At 44.2% G+C, this 23,622-nt stretch overlaps 1 protein-coding gene across 3 annotated transcripts in view; it reads right to left on the bottom strand.

Moving 5' to 3' along the window:
- bicd1a (bicaudal D homolog 1a) overlaps positions 1-23,622 on the bottom strand; it is a 43,982-nt gene that overhangs the window by 1,179 nt on the left and 19,181 nt on the right. The window contains exons 2-9 of one of the 3 annotated variants that reach the window (XM_071896842.2): positions 15,039-15,251; positions 10,139-10,291; positions 8,361-8,855; positions 4,338-4,736; positions 3,396-4,166; positions 3,063-3,214; positions 2,599-2,809; positions 3-88 (exon numbers count right to left, since the gene is read on the bottom strand). In XM_071896842.2, the coding sequence (XP_071752943.2) occupies positions 3-88; positions 2,599-2,809; positions 3,063-3,214; positions 3,396-4,166; positions 4,338-4,736; positions 8,361-8,855; positions 10,139-10,291; positions 15,039-15,251 (2,480 nt within the window). Of the gene's footprint in view, positions 1-2; positions 89-2,598; positions 2,810-3,062; positions 3,215-3,395; positions 4,167-4,337; positions 4,737-8,360; positions 8,856-10,138; positions 10,292-15,038; positions 15,252-23,622 lie in introns of those variants that run through there. The other 2 variants (XM_071896841.2, XM_071896843.2) reach the window with 2 other exon arrangements.

The raw sequence follows: 23,622 nt of genomic DNA, 5'->3' as shown, positions 1-23,622 counted from the left end.
ACCTGCGGGCTCGGGAGGCTCTCCCTCGCCTTAGTTGTGGGGAGAGTGACGATACTGAGGCAGCAGGCTGCTGACAATCTACAAGAAACTGATAAATTAGACAGATATACAGAGTGGTGACACTCAGGGTTAGTACAAGAGGACAGAGACAACAGGGAGGGAGGGCAGGACAGGGGGAAGGCCTTGTCAGAGACTAAGAGAGACTGACTGCTGGTTAGCTGCTGGCTTGTAATGGCAATTTTCATAATGTGGGACTAATCTGATCCTGGCCCATATAATTTTGTTCTCATTGCACAAATGTAGTACTTATAGTAATATCTGTAGTAATATTTATAGAAAGTTGAATCTAGAGTAGAGTAATTTAATAACCACCCCAGTGCAATTTAATTTGGTTTAGCTTGGATAATGAGTGTGAATATTCCCCATGCATTCTGGAAATCAATCTGTTACTATGTAAATGAATGGTGCAGCCTGTGAGAATGAGACAGGGGAGCACAAGAAGCGCAACATGAGAAAAAGAGTGAAAGAAGCAGAGAATAATGGTTGAGGCCAGACTGAGAGTGATCCTCTGCTTCTTTGTCAAGGCCAGTCATAAGCTTGTATGTGCCTGAATATCAGCGTACTAACTGCTACTGTCAACCAGTCTCATCTGACCACACTGACAAGACAACCCTCTGTTCAACTCATGAGGAACACAATCAGCACTGGTGTTGGAAAACACAAAACACCCTAAGAGACAGAGACACAGACACATTTACACACACACACACTTGCAAATCCAATACTGTATTTGTTTGTACGACACAAAAAGGAGGAGGACAGAAACAGTGGGGTTAACACTGAACAATCCGATCCTGCTGGTGGAAACCCTATGAGCTATGACTCAAGCTGCAGCGCACCATAACACCAGCTTATGGCTACTATATCCTTGAGCTCCACTGTGTTGATTTTATAAAGTCAAAGTCCACACGAGTACAAACGTATTGCCATGAGCTTGTCAATTCCACTGGAAAAATGTTTTTCACCTGGTTGATGAACACGTATATGATGACTTTTTTCTCCTTTACATGTTGTGTAAGCGGACCTTGGTTTCACTTATGATTATAGATGATTATCTGAGGTAGGGGAGAGAGAGAGAGTCAAACAGCACTTGACAGGAAAGTCTCCAATGGGAAAGAGATGTGATCAGATATTGCCATCTGGTGGTACATAGTGGCAATGCTGTAAGAGAGGTTCATCAAGGCATTGGTCATCAGTCTCGGGGTGGATGAATTTAGTTTCAAGTGGTTTCCTTCCTAATTTCCTTGTCTCCTTCCCTCATCTGCAATAGATCTTTTGTCCACCATTCAGTTTCTTTCTTTTACACACAGAGGAGTGGAGAGGAGACAAGTGAAGAGAGGAAATGTCAAAGAGGACTGAGATGCACCCAGAGCAAGAGAGGCACAGAGAGGAGGTCTCGCTGGTTTCCATGCTACTCTGATTAACAAATTTGTTATGTAAGACACTATATGCTATTAATCCAAGCTGCTCCCCCTGTCAAATGCTTTTTGTTCCAAAGATATGAAGACTAAGGCATGCATCGATGAAGTAGAAGAAATATAGTTTTTACATTATATCAGAAATGGGAAAACATGGCTTAATGGGATAGATTCATTTTTTTCATAAATGATAAAAATTATGTCTAAGTTGTAATTCATTGAGTCTGCCATAGTGAGGTGCTGTGAGTCAGTGAATGCCAAAGCGCATACTGCAGCCATCATTTTTTTTCTCTGCTTGCTCATGCCACAGTATGCTTCTTTGTTTTCACTTTAAAACACCGCCCAGTATTGTAGAGGAGGAATACATGATGTCACCTTATCAACTATATCAGATCCAGAGAAGGATCCCTAATATGAAATACGTTAATGTTTTCATTAAAAATTCTCTGCAATCCTACTTTTCATTAAAAAATTTAAATAGTTTAGTTGAAGTCACTGTGTACGCACAGCACAGCACTGTTTTGAGGATGGAGCAAGCTGTCAGGGGCTCCTTCGTCCTGAGCAGAGAGTCCCAGTGTTGCTGCATGTTCAAACCATAGACCCAAGAAACCAGTTTCTCCTCCTCTCTGTTTCCCACCTAGTCCTGAGGCCTCTGGGGACTGTGTACCCAAGGGATATTGGTGCTGGGTGCGCCGATGCCCGAGAGGAAGCCCAGCTGTGCCCCTTTAAGAACGAGTCATCACCTTCCCCGACGGTAAGGAGATACCGGGGCGGAGCTAGGGGTGCTGGACTGCAGAGATGGGGAGAGCGAACCTAAGTCTTGTCTGGAATGAATGAGCCGCCTGAACTCTAAGGTGAGAGAGTCGGGGTCTATGATGACGGTCTGGGAACCCAGAGACCACGGGGAGTGACCCAAGGAAGGGAAGGATGAGGCCGAGTTGTGGGTTGTGTCAGGGCCTGGGCTGTGAGAATAGGTCCAGGGAGACATGGAGGGACAGGTGGTTAATTCTAAGGAAGAAGGACTACTGAGGGTCAGGGAGGTGTGCAGGGTGGTGATGGCGGAGGGGCTGTGGACCCTGGTGGGGCTGGGGGGAGCAGTGAGGGCGGCTCTGCCACTTACTTTGGGCGGGCTGCTTTTGATCTTGGGCACTTTGGCACTGCGGCCGCGGTGGGTCTGCTCGTGGTCAAACTCCAGGTCCTCCAGGCGCTGCGTCAAGGCCAGCTTCTGCTGGATGGCCATGCGGAGGAGGGAGTTCAAGGTCTTCTTCTCGTCCTCCGCCGCCGCCAGCTGCCTCTGCATCTCATCCAGCTGGGTGACGTACTCGTCACATCTAAAGACGAAAGGAAGAAGAAGGTAGGAGAGAGGGAACAAACAAAGGTAAAGCGGGAGAGGGGAAAACAGAAGTAACAATATAGTGAGAGGGGAGAGAGGAGAAAGGAGAGATGAGAATTCACACACAATCACTCATTTCGTATTCATTTTGGTTCTGTTCTTTACTCATATTAATACATGCAAATCCCCTGTGTATGTCTACCACTCTAAAAGGAATGTTGCAGCTTCATATTTCCCAGAACCCCTCTCACCTAGTGGCGAACATGGCCCTGAGAGAGGAGAAGGTGGCGGCATCTTCTTTCAGAGCCTTCAGCTCGTTCCTCAGCTTCATCATGGTCTCCGTCACCATTGACTTTTCGTTCTCGTACTTGCTCTTCAGATTAGCCAGCGCAACCTCTGCTGTCTGCAATTGGGATAATTGGATTAAGCATTTTAATGCAATATGTGGGTTAATTCCAGATAATAAATTGTGGATTATATCTCTGCCAAAAACTGACAATGACAAATGACAATGTACAGTTTATCCAGGATATTACCCAAAATGTATGTTTCCTTCAATTTGCCTATATTTCACACGTTTTCACCTGTTTGTTGGCCTTGAGCACCAGCCTGAGTGTGGCTATCTGCTCTCTCTTGGTGCTGAGCAGGGACTTGAGCTTGAGTATCTCCTCCATACAGGACTCTTTGTCCTTGTCAAGCATGGGCGCCAGTTCCCTGGCTGCAGCCCTCTGCCTGGACAGCTGCAGCGAGCGGTCGACAGCCCTCTGGAGGTGTTTGATCTGGTCTCTGATGATGGCGTTCAGGTTGTAGATGTTCATGGGCTCCTTCCGCAAGTCGCCGCCTGCCTCAGTGGGCACTGGGGACGGGGAAGGTGAGCCGTTGATTACTGGGGAGCCCATGGGGGTGCGGGTGGGGCTGCCCTGGCAGGCTGGAGATTCCCTGTCCACTGTGTTGGACGTGGTTGTTGTATCATTGGGATGGGGGTCTTTGGAAGGGGAGTCCATGGGACTGCGCGGGGAGTCGGAGGAGCAAGCGGCCGAGACCGCTGCTAGGCGTCGCGCCAGGCGGGGGGAGAGCAAGGCCCGCGGGTCGTCGGATCCCTTCAGGCTGCCGCTGCGCGTGCCTCGGCTCTGGCGGTAGTAGTCCAGCATGACGCGGTTGGGTGTCTCGTTGTTGCACAGGCAGACGTGGTGGTAGAGCTGTGCCAGCTCCTCACTGAAGGTCACCAGCTCGTCCTGCGCTGCGTTCAGCATGCCGTGGCTCTCGGTGGCCATGCTCGAGGCCGCTCGGAGCTCTGCCTCCAGGCACGCCACCCTCTCCCGACCCTCACGACAGCTGCGCTCCAGACGAGTCACCTGCTCAGAAGAAGCAAATTAGACATTTGTAATCTCATAGTGCGCAAAACAGAATGAAGTGAGGTCAATATCCTCCAATACAAAGACTAAACAGATATTTGGCAATTGCGTTGTAATGTTCAATGTTTTAATAGGTGCAACAATACAAAAATCAAACTTAGAATGTCTAACCTGTTCATCCAGTACCTGGACCCTGTCGTCACTGTGGATGTGCTCCTCCCCCTGCCCCTCCACAGCCTTGTTGTACTTCTCCTTCAGGGCCTTGAGCTCTGCTTTCAGGTCAATCACCTCTGTCACTGCCACCTTGTACTTACACTCCAGGATCTCAAACCCATGAATATCCGGATCATGGTGGCCATTGGCCGGTGGCGATGGGGAGCCGCCGTCGGGCTTCTCACTCTCCTGCGGGTCATCGAGCTCTTTGTCTCCATGGAGACGCTTCATGGCACTGACGCGCTCGGTGAGGCGGTGGACGCGCTCGTGCTGCTCGGTCAGGGCGCCCTGCGTGTGCTGCAGCTGGGTCTGAGACTCTTGCAGGTTCATCAGCAGCGCCGCCTTCTCACACTCCACCTGCAGGATGGGAGGACACACTGCCACGTGAGAGACAGTCAGACAATGAGGGGAAAAAAATAAAACGCTGCACAATGCTTCCATGATATTTCAGTACGTAGTGTTTCAACTCCGGAGGCCTTTCTCTTTTACCATTTAAATGATATGTCATTAAATATTCATAATACCGGTGGTGTGTTCAGTTGTATTCATGAATCAGGACTTCTGATTTCCAACTTCTGAGGACTAACTAGTGGCAAACTTATTTTAACCTATCAATGTACAGTATTTCACAAAGATCAGATAAAGATAAAAATAGCAGCAATATTCACAGCCTTGAATGGACTCATTAACACAGCTCAGTTACGCAAGTGCATAATCAGTATGTCCTGCAAAACTCCACAACAACACTAAAGGGGGCTCATAAAGATAAAAACAATGTACAGTGCACAAAGGGCTAACATTATAAAGCCGCAAGTGAACAAACGCATGCAATTCATGGGAAAACAATATACCATATCAGTTGACCTGCATTTCTGATGCAGTACAAAGGCATGCAATGACACGTGGTATAATGTATCCACAGCTTGCTCGTCACAAATTAAGCTTGCTGCTAGGGATCCCTGTAAATAAAGTCAAGCGCTGTTTAATTGCTTTTTGATCAGTCATCCTATCATAAGATTCAGCCATCTGCACTGGTGAAAGTGTATTGATCCCTCTGGAGAATGCCCAAGGAGACAGGAAAATAAATGGGTAAACAACATGATAATTATAATTATAATGCATCAAATTCTTTAATATGTTATTATATAGCTATTGTTTATAGTTATAGCACATAGTTTAGAGTAACACTGCTTGCTATTCATCTCGCAATATATCTGATGTGTGTCTGCACAGGAGGAGAATGTAGGTGTGCATATGTGTTGTGCTGTGTGTGGGTGAAAGAGACACACAGAGAGGGAGAGAGAGAGAGAGAATGAGATAGAGGATGGAGGGAAGGTGGTTGAGAGGACCTGATCACGCCTTATAAGCACTGCACCACAGGCCAAGTTAGCTGAGCAACAGCAAAGAGTGATGTGTCAGTATGTTTTCTCACTCTGTGCCTGTGTGTCTGGAGGAAAGAGAGAGAGAGAGAGGGAGAAACAGAGAGAGAGAGAGAGAGACAGACACACAGAGAGAGAGAGAGAGAGAGAGAGAGAGAGAGAGAGTGTGTAGGAAGGATGGAGAGGACACAGAGAGAAACAGAGAAAGAGAGATTTGAAAGAGATAGTAGAGAGAAGGAGGGTGGGGACACCAAGGATCAGTGTAGCAGTGTGAGAAAGACCAACTTAAAAAGAGATAAGGACTGAAAATGTGATGATCATCTTTCATGTATTCCAGTTTCCTCTGCTAAGACCTTGCAGCATACAGCAGATAGACTTTGAACAAAGACACAGTAAGCTCCCATAATGTGTTATCTCCATGCCAACCCTCTCAACCTGGAGGAACAGATCAAAGAGAGACAACATCGGCAAGGCAAATGTGAACATGACACATAATAATGTACTTGTAAGTGAAGTAAGTTAATGAATACAGTCAACATGAATACAGAAAGCAATGAGTCCATTCATGGTCTAAGTCATTGGAGCTTATCCTTGAGAAAAATAATGAAGAGGCTTTCATTCTTTTCATTTAATTTCACTGGATTTGTGAACTTTCTTTAACAGTGTTCATACTGAGGAAGTCAATTTACAAAATTCAGCTAGCATATTAGAAACCTGATGGTGCTGATGTTTACATCTCTCCCTGAGCAATGGATTTTAGCAGAAACTTGATTAGTGAGTAAATACATTTACAGAGAAAGCCACACCACTAATATGCCTAGGGGCCACAAACCTAATTATCTATTTCCCAGTGGATTTCAGCTGGGATGTATGTACAGTAGTGACTTAATTTGATTTCTGTGCCAGGCACTAATCTCCCTTCCACAATATCTACTGCAAATCAGAATTAGTTTGACAGGATGTCTGCAAGTACCATCAAGTTAAATTGAACAATTTTTGAGACATTTTAAATGGCAGTTAGAATGGAATGTGCATCCAATTTTGCAATTCATATAAATGTAAAAAAGAAACACAAATGTAGACCTATGAGAATTTAGGATCTGCCTGACTGGTCTGGTTTCTAATCAGAAAAACAGCGCACCAATGAAAAATCAACATTTTTAAGACCTCTGAAACTTAATTTAAGCCTTAAAATACTTTATTCAGCTGTATTCAAGACCCTGTAGACCTTGAGTTTATATAATGTGATTTAAGATATTCTAAGATGTTTTCAGGACCTGCAGACACCCTGGTTTGAGTGAAGACGTGCAAGAGAAAGACAGAAAGAGGAAGAGAGAGAAAGACATGGAAGGCGAAAGAGGTGGTACCTATCACTTCCTATATGTACTGTACTACCTCTATATTCTCTGTGTCAGCCATATATCAGCATGCCATGCCTGTGTGCACTCCATGTTCTCTAATACTTGACGTCAATAACATGTTCCCTCCCTGCGAGGGCTTCTATTCCCGTCCCCTTGTCTCCAAGCTAACAGCAGACACAGTCGGTCTCTGTCTCTGCCTTGCCGCTGCATCTGCCACCCTGCCTTATCGGACGCTAATCACACTGACAGAGCTCCCTATGGCACACACACACACACACAACACACACACTCTGCTAACGAACTGCTACAGTTTGCTTCTGCTGCGGGACTCGACTCTACACTTTATTCTGGTCTGAATCGGCTCTGCTCTGCATTACGCACACACACAAACAAACATAATGTATATATGTGCATCAACACACACACACACACACACACACACACACACACATAGCACAATGTTCCCCTCCAAAATTTCTACAGAGGCTGGATCTATTCTTATTTGGAAAACCACCAGCAGCCAAGATAATAAATAGCCAAACACCCAGTAAAGCCTGTAGTGTTGTACGGCCTTTTGCAGAAAACAGATGGGTGTTTTGTTTTTTTGTCCCTCTTTTGTCCCCTCCCAGTTTTTCTCTTGTTCCAAAAATGTCATCACCTTGTCATTTCCTGGCTGCTGCCTGTGGCATACTGTGGACAAGACTGCTTTCATCAGTGGAGCACTTTATCCAAACACAGAGAAATACATCACACCCACACATACACACATACACACATACACAAACAAGCACACAGAATGCAGCAGGGCAGTTGGTAAGACCCCCAGCTCTCATTCTCTAATGAATTGTACCGTGGAAAGGAGTCGTCGATACCTGTCTTCTAATGTGCTGGCTGTGTAAATTGCTGGCTTTATCCCTCTGAAGTAAGCTCCATTGATTGCCTTAGAGTGAATGTGGATAAGGCGCAGATTTAAAGTGACTGAAATACCCCCAGACTGCAACTCAACAAGAACACTCTGACGTTCACATGCCGTCACCACTGTCCCTGAAAATAAACACTCCATGACACAAAAGGGATGAACACAGAAAAAGCGCTTTGCAGTGTCTCACAGTCAATATTGAGGATTTTACTTGGGCGATTATGGGCAATCTTATTTACTGCGAGATGTCGGGTTTGTGTAATCACCTGACACCATGACACTGCAGCCTTATCCCACTGTAAGGCCCTTTCCTATGACCCACCTGTAGGAGCTGCTGCTTGAGCTTCTGCATCTCCGACAGGTTGAGCTCGCTGAACAGGTCCGACACGGGGTGCAGACACTCCCCTTTCCGGCCCGGGCGGTACTCCCCGTTCATCTTAGCCAATCCCGTGCCTCCGTGGAGGTGGCCGTTGCAGCGGTTGCTGTCCTCGTTGCCGTTGGCGGCAGGGAGGGCGCTGCCGTTGGTGCCGTTGGTCCCGTTGGTCTCCTCTGGGAACTTGAGGCCCTCGACGCCGGTGACGGTGAGCGCCAGGTGGGCCCCGGCTCCGTACACGCTGTCGGTCAGGCTGATGTGGTGCGCCAGTTCCTTTCTCAGGTTGTTCTTCTGCTCGCGCTCGCTCTTCAGGGCGTCCAGGGCCTCCTCCAGCTGGCCCTCGGAGATGTCCTTCAGACGTAATGCGTCTTCCAGTTGGCTGTTGAGGAGAACGGTCTCCTCCTCGAGCACCTTAATCTCATGTTTCAGTCCCTCATACTCCACCTGGGGAGAGGAGGAGAGGAGAGGAGAGGAGAGGAGAGGAGAGGAGAGGAGAGGAGAACATTAGAGTCCTGTTAGTCAAGCAATGGGTGGCCGGACCCCAGGTCAAAATATAGGGGATATAAAGGAGGGCCTGGATACATCCCAAAGAGCTTGGTGATACTGTGCAAGTTATACCTGGATAGAGGAATAAAAAAAATGAGAGAGAAAAAGAGGGCATGGGAGCAGACAAGTTGAGAAAAAATCTGACTTTAGACTTGGCCATAACTGTGCGTTACTCTTATTGTTAGTGGGTCAGTGGAGTTTTTAAAATTTAAAGGCATACTGAGCAGAATCTCCCCCATTGAAATAGCATAAACTTATGGTCCACTGGTAGTGTGTGACAGTGTGTGTGTCTGCAGAGACCCTGCCTTCTGCCTGGATTTTCTTATTGCTTACTATTTTCTTTGTAGTAGAAAAGCTGATAGTTAAGCTAACCGCTACCTACCTGTCAGAAAACAGGAAACAGAAAACAGGCTGACTCTGCATTGCTCATCATCTCCATCCTCTCCTCCAATACCTACCAACGAGTGAAAGCCAACCCCAGATTCACTCTCGTTTTGGAATGAGCCTTGTCTGCTTGGCGTTTCACGTCGCCGTACTTTTTTTTTTTTTTTACTGTTTTTAGTGTTCTGACAACCACAGGGAGGAGGGGTCAACTTTGAAAGTTGTAAATTATGCCTTTAACAAAAATGTTCCCTCGCTTTTCCCTTAAAATCTATTGTTAACAAGGAAGATGCTGTTTCTACTTTCGACCTACTTTCTTCCAACCATAATTTCCAATCAATTCGCCTTCCCCTACAGGTATGACAAAATGCGATGCCAGCCAATACAGCTATGACTCACGTTGTGGTCAGACAGTAAGTGAGATACTGTGAACCCTTACAGGAATGAAGGTGTGAGGGCTGATGAGCAACTATATGACGCTGTTGCGTAGCACAGTGCTCCAATATATCCTGGACCTGTTAGCCATACTGGAAACCAACAGGAGGCCACATGTGGAGGTTGTGCTGGAAGTCATATGATAGAAATATTGGAAAATTGCTAAATAACAGGGATAACTAAGAGGAGAGGGGGGAAATGTGCAGTCACTAAAATCAGTGACCGATATTTTTGAGACAAAACTGGTATGTGGCTGTGGTGTGATTCAGGGTTGAATGAAACAATGACACAACAATGACAGGTGTGCTTTGGGAAATCAGTGTTACTTTATTGGGATGCTAGAATGTTAATACTCTGCTACTGACCTGGTTCTGTTTGAGCGTGGAGACCAGTTTCTGCAGGGTGATGTTCTCCTCCTCCAGCTCTGTGTAGTCCTGCAGCAGCCTGGTCTCTCTGAACTTATACTCCCTGATCTCCTCCCTCATCCTGCTCCTCTGCAGCTCCAGCATCTCATTGCTCTGGAACGGAGAAAGGAGGGATGGAAAGAGAGGAGCAGGGGGAGAAAGAGGAGAGAGGAGGAAGAGGAGGAAGGAGATAGAGAAAAGCTGGTCAGTGTCATAATGTTTCATCATAACCTAAGCGTATATGTCAGATAGCATTTAATACTATCTGATCAGGTAAGGTAGGAGGATATATATACTGCTTCGTAGTGCTGATCCATATTATTGCAAAGCCTTGGTACATAGACAGTACGATAATCACGGTAAATGAATAATCAGGTAAAAATGTCATAAGATCAATTGCTGAAAAGAATGAAAAGATGTAAAGATGGCTTTACATACATGTAGTAATTATGTGGGCAACAGGCATGCTGTCTTATTTCAAAATTAATCATTCCTATGGGTACTAATACATATGCTCTAAGACACACACACACACACACACACACACACACACACACACCTACACACACACACACACACACACACACACACACGATTCCCCCCTTGTGGTCCCAGGAGGATGAGAGATTCTGTGAAACAATCTGACTCTCCTATAAAAGCAGCGGGTCAGCACTCTTTAACTCGCAGCAAGATAATTCTTTTGGGCCGACTGCAGCACACAGACGCCCTCAGAAACCTGAGCATACGCCGGAGCAGATAAACTGTCGATGGGAGAAATGCCCTGACCACAAATGCCATAAATCTGCGAAGGCGTTACTCGGCAGGACCGGGAACATATAGTAGGCCTCAGCAAAATGATCTGTGCTCACACAACTGTTAATGGCAAGTTTCATACAACTCAAACATACTGTAGATAATGAAAATGCATAAATATCCTCTCTGTTAGCTTCAAAATATCTCCAATCCCCATTAAAATAATTCCTATCTTTATTATTAGCTTACTTTTGATAGCGGTGGTGCAAGAATGGTCATTTATTATACCTCCACATTTGCTCATTGTAAATCACTGTAAATGCATCAGTTAAAGGCCTAAAATGTAAAGGAATAAATGTAATTCCTAGAAATCTGAAAAACCAACAGTTGCCAACACGCCAATGGCTGAAAAACCTGTCTTAACCTGTCTTCACCTTAAGGAAAGCCAGAGATTTATTTATTTTTTAAATCTGAGACCAGTTTTTACAATTTATGAAAAATAACTCATAATGGTGAAATTCTACAGCTCTGTAATAACTTTTTATCCATATCTATAAAAAAATCTATTGCATTATTACATACAGTATATACTGTATATTAATTAGCTAATTCATTTTCATACTTTTTTCAATCTTTCCCTGTTTTATTGTAACGTGTTAGTTGTTTTTTTCTATACAGTTTTGGTAATTAAAATGTCTAATAGCCAATTAAAGCATTGGCTGCTTGTATTTCCAGAAGGGCCAGGCTGCAGGTGGAAATGCTGGACAGCAGTTCTCATGTATATCCCAAAGACTAAAAGTGGACAGTATAATGCAACTCTAAAACTGCAGTTACTGCAGACTTAGGCAGAAGTGTGAAGTATGGGATATAAAATAGGTAACTGTATATGTGTGCAAGCCAGAGAGTAGAGAGTGTGTACGTGTGTGAACAAATAGGTAAGTGAAGGAGGGGTGCAGGTTGAGAATCGATTCATTAAATCTCTCTGTCAAAAACATCCCTGCTGCTCTCAAAAAAGGGACTAAAATCTTGTTCGACAGATCAGATCCTCTTGCTTCTTGCTTTCCTTCTCAGCGCGCCGCTCTTTTCTCTCCTCCTCCTCCTCCTGCTCTCATCAGTGACGCTGCTGAGCGGCTGCCCAGCCTACCAGGCTGCCTGCAGCTCTCCATACATATGGCAGAAGTGCTGACCCAGAGACAGTATCAGTAAGGGAGGGAGGAGGAAATACACAGGAGGGGAAGAGACTCAAAGACCCGGGACACATATGGCCTCTTCTGGGCTTTGACCCTCCAGGACCTCAGTGAGGGAGGAGGGTGGAGAGGAGGGGGGGTAGGTTTGCCTCCTGTGGCCCGAGAGGCAGCAGTGCGTTGGGAACTGGGAACTGGACTGACACTAAAGGCCATTATTACACACTGCACCTTTTGACTTGTACAGTAGCTGACAGCAGCTCCTATACTCTTGGAGCAACTGGAGCCTAAAACTGCAAAGGGCTGATTTTATTACTGCAAAAAGCACTGAAAAATACCTTTGTTCCAAACATACAAAAACCTAGTATGATACTGTAATTACTGGCAATAATAATAAATGCAATAATCCATATTTACTCATTTCTGTGACATGTGGTGTTATTGATTACCATGACCTCCCTTCCCCTGCTGTGTTGTCCCATTACATATTCATGTCAATGCAGGGAATTAGGGGCTGAGCTGGGTATGAAGTGCGCAGGATTAGAGGCCAATTATCAGTCAGTGAGGCTCTATAGAAACTCAGCTGATCAGGGGCTCGAGCGGCGAGGGTCAGGGACAGTGCAGCACAACACTGGCACTGAGCCCACCATGGAGCAGAGCTGGGGACCCAACACTGACCTAGGGTTCACAGCACACACTGCGACAGTTTTATTACATTCACAGGACAGCGGCAGCCATGGCAGCAGTCCAAATATCTCGTATTTGTTCTTCATTACCACTACAATAGCTGCGGCAGGGAATATTTTTTTAATTTATGCCTTAGAACAGAAAGTAGCTCATGCCATTAAATATCAGGCAATTCCAAGAGATTTTTTATGGCAGAAAAGAGAACAAATTTGACATAGTTCAGGTTTTACAAGCAGTAATTAGTGGGGCCTCCACAATGGCTATAACTGTAAATGTCAGGGTTGATATTACTGTAAATTATGGTAAAAGTGCAGCAATGGGTTTCAGTACCAATAATACAGTATATACTGGAGCTCAATTTCAGAGATAATTCTACAAAACCAGATCCAGTGGTAAACTCTTCTCAGATATTCTAAATTTACCATCTTTTGATTCATATTCTAATGGCATTTGCTCATTAGTCAAAAAAAACAGCAGAAGTAAACTTTCTCCAGCTCAAGTAAACTTCCTCCAGAACTTATTCTTGATGAATCTGTATATGTAAATACTGTTTGTGAACGGTCGCTTGGAATCTGCGAAAACATTTTGATTAGATGCGGCTCGTGACAAATGAAGCCCCCAGTGAGGCTGCAGCATCTGCCTCTCACAATTAAAAAGCGACTCCTCCTCATTAATAGGCATTCCATATGCAAATGAGGATTTCAAAGAGAGGCAACAGGCAGCTGATGAACACATCATCAAAGAGACGTGGTCATGATGCAAACAGGTGACAGGTGTACATGAGAAGAACAACAACCATCATCAATACACCCTGTGGAGCTTAAGTGGGCTTATCAAGTTGAAGGCTTCCAGGTCAAGAAAACTAGCTTCCCAATAGAAAATACATTGATTTTGTTCGCTATGCCTCAGAATGTGGAATATCTTGATTAAATGGACTTATTTTAGTTGCATTCATTTTTTGCTTAGAGATTTTTTTTTAAATCACAGCTACTGCAGGTACAAACAGCAACAATTCAACCTCACAGCATTCCCTGATCACTCTAGTGAATGAGGGTGTGCGCGCGTCCTCGTGGCTCTGGGCTCTGTGGGTGTAGCGCTGGCTGTGTGATGAGAGCAGCCTGGCTCGCTCTGTCCCCTACACATGTGCCGAGCTCAGGGCATTTCTCTTATTCCCCAGCTTAGCACCGGATTTGCCCCCCACAATGGGGTCGTGGCCACAGCGTCTGACCCCAGCTCGAACCCCTGCACCGCCCGCCTCCATGGCTGCAGACATGTACGCATGCATAAATGCACATATGCACACACACACACATGCATACTGTATACATACTGTGTGGTATGACCCCCCCCTGCCTGTCACAGTGACCCCTTGGCCTCTATCAAAATTTCATAAAAGTTACTGTACGGCTAAATTCAATGCAGAAAATAATCTGTTAAAGAGATTGGAAGCACCTTAGATGCAACAGGCAAACATTTATTCCAGTTGAATAAGCGCAAATAAACAAAAGTGCATAAAATAGCAAAAGATGAACACAGGATAGGCTTGTGTAATGCATGCAGCTATGTGCAAAGTGTTTCAAAGAGGAAGAGCGCTTTTGTTTATTTGCGCTTATTCAGCTGGAATAAATGTTTACCTTTTGCATCTAAGGTGCTTCCAATCTCTTTATTTTGTTTATTCTGCGTCATTTTTGGAAGCCCTTTCCCCACTGTTTTTCTATGTGGAAATAATCTGTTTACAACTCCAGCATGTGCAATGCTGAAAATAATGACGTTTACTGCATTTGAACTGGAGAGCCTCCACTCAGCAGGTTTACTTCATTGACTTAGAGGAGCTGGTGTAGTCAGCCAATCGGGGTCCAGTATTGTGACTGTTCTGCCTGTGAGGACTTAGGCTTCAAATTCATTCAGTAAATAGCCTTTTAACTAAACTACATTTATTTGCAAAACATCATGAAGAACATTATCTTGAGCCATAGCATATTAGAAAACAAAATCGTATAAAAAAAAAAAAGAATAATATGGTACCTTTAAAATCAGGAAGACCTTCAGACAAATGTGAGCTGTACTCTAAAGGAAAAACCCATAAGGTTGCTTCATTTATTTTGTGTTCACATACATCCAAGTGCATGGGTTCTACTCTCTATCTCATATCTCTCCACCAGATTCCCTGTCTCTTCCTTGTCCAGTAAGAAAAAACAAACTGCTTGGGGAAGGTGGACTATGTAAATGTAGTTTACCTCTCGCAGCTCCTGCACGAGTGCGTTGAGCCTCTCGTTCTCGGCCTGGGCGTTGGAGGCCACAGAACGACTCAGCGTCAGCTCCGTCTGCAGCTCCAGCACGCGGCCCATGTAGTACGCCTCCTTAGAGGCCGACTCCTGCAGCAGCGTCTCCTCGTTGCTCTCCCCATCCTCCGCCACCTTGCGCTGGTTGGAGTAAGCCTGGCCGAATGCCTGGGGAGACAGAGAAGGAGGGAAGGTGAGGCTGGTGCAGGGTGAAAGTTGACGCCATTAGGTTGTGTTGCAGCTCTGAACCATAATTAAGGTGATTTGTCAGTGCAAAACATATAGATCAATGATAAAAAAAGATTAAAAAAAAAAATAACAACCATGCTTTGATTCCAGAAAAGTCAAAATTAAAAAAGGCACTGATCCAAATCCTGCCATAAAACATCTAAATCCAAATCCATGGGTGGGATTTTTATGTAAACGCAGCACATCGTTCACAGTTACGGCCACTAGGGGTTCTCCTGCTGCACTTTTGACCACCCACACACCTGCAGGGGCTGTCCCTCAAGGGTACCTGCTGTCTGTCCATGTGAGATGATATTTCACCCCCCTGGTAGCTGTGATCAATAGAAACGCTGTTCCCATTTTCCTGACACAGGTTTTCACACCACTGAGAGCTGACTTGTCATGATAAAGGAGCCAGGGCTTGATTGAGGAAATCACAGCAGCCGTCAACAGCACAACAGGCCCCCCCACCAGTGACCCCTGGACACAGGCCATGCCGGGGAGGCGGATCTTGTTCATACTGCACCAAGTCAGTACACTGTATTACCACAGTCCTACCACAGCCAATGTGTTTTTGCCTTGACCTTTTTGATGTTTTTGTCCTAGTGAGTCTGGATTGTGCAGGGCAAATTAAAAGATATAACTTCTTACAATCTCAGGAAATGAGAGAAGATATCATTTCTATATATACCTGCACTGTTGGTTGGACAGAGTGGACTGCATGGGTGTTAGAGAGAATTTAATCACTAGTAATTGCACACTGGCTGACATGGAGCTGCAGCTGCCACAGTGGTGCAATAAATATTCTGAACCATGCTACACTTTCTCAGCAGACCATGGCCATTACATTCCTATAGTAGGGAAAAGGGGTTAAGTACCTGGAGTGGCCTGTCATGAGACAATGGATCAATGAAGAATGTTTTATGGTCTACAATCACCACATGCAACACTGGCGGAAACATTTGAGATGGTTATGTGCCTCAACCAAATTGACCATGTAAATCATAAATGACCATGTGGATGGTTTTCTGGACAAGGAATACACCAGTTTCTCTTCTAGGGTCCACAAAGCAAGTACAGACCCTCGCTAGTCTAAACACCTATAAATAAAACCCTCAGGTTGGGGCAAGCTAAGTTTTACTGTACTGAGGTAAGTTAGTCCATGCCCTGAATCCCAAGCTTCATATACACAATCTATGATATCGAGCCAGATGTTTTTGACTGGAGAATTAATAATTCACAACCACTCTTTCCACCTCACCATAATCACAACATTTTCTCTGTGAGGGATGAATCATTTATAAGGTACAAGCCTCCGTTATTTGTGGAAGACATGAGCTCTAGTGTGTTGCTGTCTTCTCTTCCCGCAGTTTATTTACCTATTTACTTCTGATTCAACATCATGAATAAAGTGGGGCCTAAGCAGTGTGCAGTATCCCGAGGTCTTCTTGTTAGACGGGGGTGATTTATTTTATTTAGAAATGTTCTGCAGTACAGATCTTAATCCGGCGATCGAGGCAGAATACATTTCTCCATATAGAGAGAGTATATAGGCACTGGCACTGGCAGTAAGACTATAAATGAATTAGTATGAGCGAAATTATTTGAAGATTGTGGATGTTCAGCCACTATGATGATAAATTATCAGTTCATACTTCGTTATGACTAAATAAGTTTGTGTGCATTTGTGCAAGTGAATGAGATAAGCCGATTAGCCAGAAGAGATTATTTGAACCCCCCCCACCCCACCCCACCCCAATTAGATTTATTGACCACCTCTCTCTGCCACATTTGACCTGCTGATTCGACCCTCATCACCAGGGAACCAGCAGAGAGAGCAGCAGTAAAGGCTGGTCAAACAATAGATCCAGTCTCTGCCCACACTGTCCTTTCATAAAGAGAGCACTCTTGGCTACTGAATGATAGAGACTGGAAAAGCCTTGGTCATGGTCAAGCAGCTGAAATCTATGAAAATTGCATGCACCGTTTCACATTTCTCCATAATATGACATTCACTCCCCACCTATTCAACCAGTCTGATATTGCACAAAATAAGTCCCCTGGTACAAATACTTACTCTGCTTCAATAGACCCTTTTGTTTTTCCATCCAATTACAAATGTACCAGTTAGCATATGAATAAAAGCTAGCAATAATCAGCCAAGTAAAACGTCTGCAAAGACACACAACATTTAGCCATCCAAACACAAAAACCATCACCAAGGACCTGCTTTGTAATCCCTCATTAGTGACTAGAAAATAGTCATGCAAAATGCATTCTTTCTCATTTTTTCTCTCTATTGCTCTCTCTCCCTCCCTCCCTGCATCTCTCTCCCTTTTATCTCTCTCTTTCACACTGTCTCTTATTCATTTGTCAGAAAACCCGTGTGCCCTCTCTCGCTCTCTAGGGAGGCACAGTGTGATTTTGGTGAATGATTAGGAGGGAGGGCCTCTGGAACAAAACATCTGATTAATTCTAAGCACAGTGTGACTGAATGAGCTGGCATTGTTGCTTCAGTTGAGAGGCTGTCAATATCTACCCAGGCCTCACAGCTACAGCTGCGCTCTATAGGAAGACAAGCCAAAATCTGGCTAGGGCCCCACTGAAGGATTTCTGATATCATGGAGAAGACAGAGAACAGAGATTTATACTGCAAACTGCTTGGAAAACAGAGTGTGCTAACAGAGTGGACTGGAAGTAAAATACAAAACAGGAAAGATCCTATTAACAAATATGAGCCATAGTTATGTGTCCATTTGATTTTTGCTCTTCACCCCACCTTATACCATTAATTAAAAAATTCATGTGCAGATAAATGTTAACTCTGTATTGCAAATGGTCTAGCAAAAATCTACAGGTTAACATAACATAGCAACACATAGCATAACATAGTCTTTCAACAAGAAAATGCAATGTCGGAATAGAAATATTTTTGATACTTAATGAGTGCAAGAAAACACGATTAATGAACATAAACACTGAATTGATTGAATTTTTGACGTCTGTAATGAGATTCTCTGCATTTTAACAGGAAAACATCTCTGATGCCCGACATTTATTTACTAATTTACTTACACTTTCAATGCTTTAGGCTACAGTTTACCTCACACTATTGGCCTGAATAAAGGCGTGTTTTGAATAAATGTGCAAAGACACTGTAACATTGGTATGCAAAAAAATGTATTCAAATAATATAATGCAGTTGTTGATTTCTGCAAACTGGGTAGGAAAATCACAGGGTTTCAGAAGTGGGCTGCCGACTTCTTGTTCTTCTGCCGGAATATGCGGGATAGCCAAGAAAAGAAGCCACGCTTCTTCTTCTTTGGTTTTGTAGACAGGCTGTCTTTGGCACTGGAACTCTGAGGTCCTGTAGGTGTGGCAACCTGGACGGGTAGAGGTGTCATTTCCAGGGTCAGACAGGAGAGATCCTCGGTGTCCCCGGCATCATGGGGCAAACTGGTAGAAGCCTTGATGTTAGCAACGGCCTCACACACATGGAGAAGTGTGAATGAACGTGAAGCTTCAGCCTCCTGAGGTAGGCTGGTTAGAGCCTCAGCCTGCTGGTGCAGGGTGCTGGTTGTTTTGTTTTCTGCCACCTGGATCTCCTGAGGTAGGATGGATGGCAACAGAACATGGATCTGCTTCATCAGGCAGGTTTGCACCTTGACCTCTACAGCATCAGCCTCCTGGAGGGGTTGATCAGCCTGATTCTCCTTGGCCTCATGGACCACAATTGGTGTCTTGTTGTCTGCCACCTTCATAGTTTCAACCTCCTGGATTGGGATTGATGGAGCCTTAACCTCGATTTGCATGGCTGGAGCCTCTGACTCCTGAAGGAGGTTGGCTGATCCATTGTTAAGCAGCTGAATCAGGCGGTATTCAGCAAGGCATTGCTCTTCCTCCTTCTCCAAGTTCTGGAGGAACAGCATCAGTTTAGAATCAGCTTTGATGATTGGCTCCCATTCATCAAGATGATCTTGAGTAGGGGCATGGGGTGCAGCAAAGTCAGCCACAAATGTAGAACCCACTGATGAGGAAGCATACATGCGCTTTTCACCAATTTCCTCCTCCTCCAGGAGGACTGAGAGGAACTGCATCAGGTGAGAATCAGTGCTGCTGACAACAGGTTCCCATTTGTCAAGCTGGTCCAGAGTCGGCCCATGCTGTGGGGAGCAGTCAACCACAAATCTAGAGAGATCTGATGAAGCATAGAGGAGCTCCTCACCAAATCCCTCCTTCTCCAAGTCAAAGCGGTGATCCATTATCCCAGAGTGGATCCACAGGGTGAGCAGCAGTCAGCCACAAATCCAGAGATGTCACATGGGGGAGCATAGAGGTATCTCTTTCCAACTGCCTCCACATGGTAGTCATCATCAAAACCAATGGAGGACTGCTGAAGCTGCCGCAGTCTCTCAATAATTTCAATGTCATCAACCGTTTTAGCCACATCAGATGGAGCCTCAACAAGGTGGAGCAGGTTGGACTGAGCCTCAACATCCTCGGCTGGGTCCTTGGTCATGAGAGGAGACTCTTTCTGTGGGAGGAAGGTCTCCTTTTGCCATATCCAAGAGAAGTTTGTATGCTGATGAAGCCGTGCTGACTATTGGTTCCCATATATTGAGGCTTTCAAATCCACAAGCAGGTTTGGAGCCGAGACCAACAGCAGACTGAGGGGAAAGGTCACAGTCGAGCTCAGCAGTCACTCCAGAGAAACTAGAGGCTTCAGCATAAAGGTACTGCTCCTTGTTCAGGACTTTCGCAAACATGCAGTTGATGTTTTCATGGTGATCGTCATTAAGGGCATTGAGTTGAGCAACCATTTGCATGGATGCTGAAGGAAATGCAATGGCAACATCTTAATAATCAAATAACCAGAAAGCCACCTGATGAACATGCTTCATCACAGCTTCCTCTCATGGCTTTCATCCTAGTTTTGTTTCAACAACAAATTTAACTGTGTATTTACAATGTAAATCAAACTAAGGAAGAACTGGACACAAATGTAAAATGTAATCCTTCCACACAAACGATTAGTCTATCCTGACTGGCTGTCTCTTGCTTATCTGTTCAGCAGAATCCTCTGTACTAATCTTTTTAAGTTAAATAAGAAAATTAAAAATACATGTGTCTTACCAAGATGTTTGCCTTTCTGAACAGTGGATATCGTTAATGTTTCTTCAAATAAACACAACGTGAGTTTTCTGTCTCAACTGATAAGTGAACACCGATCAGAAATGACAACTTTGAGTCTGTGTTTGTGTTCAGGACAATCGCTCCTTTATGACACTGACATTCTAAATTCTGTAAGCTCTGCCTGCGTTCTGTCCAGCTGCTTTATGATTCATCAGATGCAGCTCAGAGTCCAGTAATACTTTGATGAAAGAGATCTCACTTGGCATATGGTTTATAAACTAAACATGATTAAAAACACAGAATTGAATATTTGGAATCTGTATTAAAATACCCCATTATTGAATTGTTAATTAATCTTACCTGTTACTTTAGAAAAACTATTTGATTTGGCTGAAGGTATTCATCTTCAAGTCAACTTTACAGGGCATAGAAGTTATCTTTTAAAGTACAACCTGTGCATCAACCCATGCAGTTAAAAACAGAGAAAAATCATATAGGCTTCCTAAAAGGCAGGAGAGACAAATGCCAATAAGTTTTGCCTGCTTTGGCTCTGCTCATTTATATTAAGCAATATTGGAAATAAAGAGTGAAAAAAAAACAAGTGACAACAATATAAATAAAGCTTTATTTGCCACACACTGTTCGGTGACAGTCAACTTCACAAAAAATAAAATTATTACAGCCAGCTATTTCTGTGTTTAATATTAATAATAACAACTAATGCTGCTTCCAAGTGCTGTTTATGAAATCCTACTTTCTCTTCAGAAGTTGTAAATCAGATTTGTTGTTTGTTTGTTTGTTGTTGTCAAAAATGCAATTTTATGCAAACTGAGCAGGGGTGTAGTGTAGGGTAAACCCATTTGCCCAACTTTTTATTTGCTTTTTTTTAAGCTGCCATAAAGCTTTATGACATACAGTAAATTCATAGTGTACATAGATAATTAGTAGCAACAAACTGATCTAAGTTATACAATGATAGGGTATTATAAGGAAAATTATCATAATTTGATGCTTTTCTGAAAATATACATGCTTTTTTTTCCATGTTGGCAGTTGTTTGCACTGGTTCATAATCATCAACTGGAGGTCATAGTTGACCCACCGTTTTATTTACCACTACATCACTGGGGAGGACATTGGCTGATGGATTTCAGTTAAGTTTCATTTATACTGTATGTTGGGACCAGGCACCTACTATAAATGTACTGAGGGCGCGTTTCAGTAGGTAGATAGACAGGCAGACAGATAAACAGACCGACTAGCAGACAGGCAGAAACACACAGGAAGAGACAGATAGACAGACAGGCAGACTCTGTCCCAGTTGCACACCGTCATTCAGCAGCACAACTCATCCATAGAGAATGAGTGGATCTTGGATGCGTAACAAGGAGAGGCAGATGGTTTTATAACAAGCCCCCTTCAAAGGCTGAGGCGTCCTCCACGAAGTCTGCTCCCTCCATCTGCCTCCTCTTCCTCTTAACAGAAATCACACTGAATGACACCGATGGTTGTGGCTCAACGTTTACACACAAAGAAGGACAATATGCTCTGGCCGTCCTGTTGCAGTTGCTCTGTAGCTTCCGCTGGGCTTAAAATAACACTGTGATAGTACAGTATTTTTCATGCTAATTATACGCACAGCAGTGACAGCACTACATACTATATCATTATAATGATGTATGTGCAGTGTTGCTGCGTCAGTTTCCTAATTGGCAAACTTAACACAGCGATTCATGCCATATCATATGTCAAGGACTGTGAGGAGGATTAAAGTTTAATAGCATTTCCTCAGGATGATATTAATAAGGAGTTACTGATTGGCACCCTGTTCAGTTTTGTGTATTGAAAACCCCATTATGGATTCAACCCTGAGGCTCCAAGGCCTTCTGTGCTTCAGTGTGTACAGTCCAGACAATAGAGTCCCTCCTATAGATATTCATCCCTGGGGCCAGGGAAAAGGAGCAGACAGAGGCAGAAGGCCGACCACCGCTGCACTGGTGCAAGGGGAGGAGCGTGTGCAACCCTGAAATCCTTCCCCCTCTGTGGCAGACCCTAATGAGGAGCCAGGGGAGGGCTCTGGGTTTGTGATCATATGTGTGTGTGTGTGTGTGTGTGTGTGTGTGTGTAAGTGTACGCACCAGGAGTCTATTTTTACACCCAGGAGGGAGAAGAGTGAACCACTTCTACAACAGTGATTAATCTCCAACCTAACCTCCATGGTAAGGTGTGGGGAGACATAACAAATCTACCCAGAGCCATACAACAAACTGGAAAAAACAAACTTATTTATAGCCAGTCGTGTAAGGACAGACTTGATTAAATTTACACATTGGAAGTCTCAAGTTCAAGGAGGTGCTGAAATATGGACACAAGGCAAGATTAAATATCAATCATTAACAACCATCAGCCATTTCTCCTGATTTATGGCATCATTATCTGTAAGATTTAATTAATAAGACCTTTGATTAGATTATCTGGAATACCTGGTAGATTAATCATGGTGGTGACACTCAGAACACCCTTGATTACATCTTAGTCACTACATTCAGAAACTAATTGATGGATAATGTGACAAGGAGAAATCAAAAGGGACTGTTAATGATTTAATGATTGCAGCATGCACAACTGTACATGTGGAAGAATGATTAATTTATACGCTCAGTGTCAATTAGCAGTACTAGTCCGATTCTAATTTATTAAAACACAAAATGAGAAATATGCCATTGTTATTGCTCAATTTGACACAGAAAAGTCTTGAATTTGGATCGTGAAATTGATTGAGATATCAACCAAAAGACAGCTTGCCGAGCTTTAATCTCTGCTATTACAACATTTTGATAAGTTATGGGGTAGCAGGAATCAGGGTATTAGTCAAGTCGTAAGAAGTAGAGTTCTGTGACAAACACACACACACACACACACACACACACACACACACACACACACACACACACACACACACACACACACGCACACAACGTTCTGTCCTGTCCAGATGGTTGGCCCAGCGACCAACTCAGGGATTTCAGTACCATGGAGAGAGACATACAGGACTGCTGCTGGGAAGCCATGCAGCTGTCAGCTTCCTAAAGGGAGATGTGCGTGTGTGTGTGTTGTGTGTGTGTGTGAGTGAGTGAGTGAGAGTGAGAAAGAGAGAGAGAGGGAGAGAGAGAGAGAGA

The sequence above is a fragment of the Centroberyx gerrardi genome, chromosome 4, assembly GCF_048128805.1.
Source record: "Centroberyx gerrardi isolate f3 chromosome 4, fCenGer3.hap1.cur.20231027, whole genome shotgun sequence".
In the NCBI taxonomy this organism is placed as follows: Eukaryota; Metazoa; Chordata; class Actinopteri; order Beryciformes; family Berycidae; genus Centroberyx; species Centroberyx gerrardi.
Note: the sequence above shows the minus strand (reverse complement) of the source record. Positions and strands in the feature narration are given on the sequence as shown.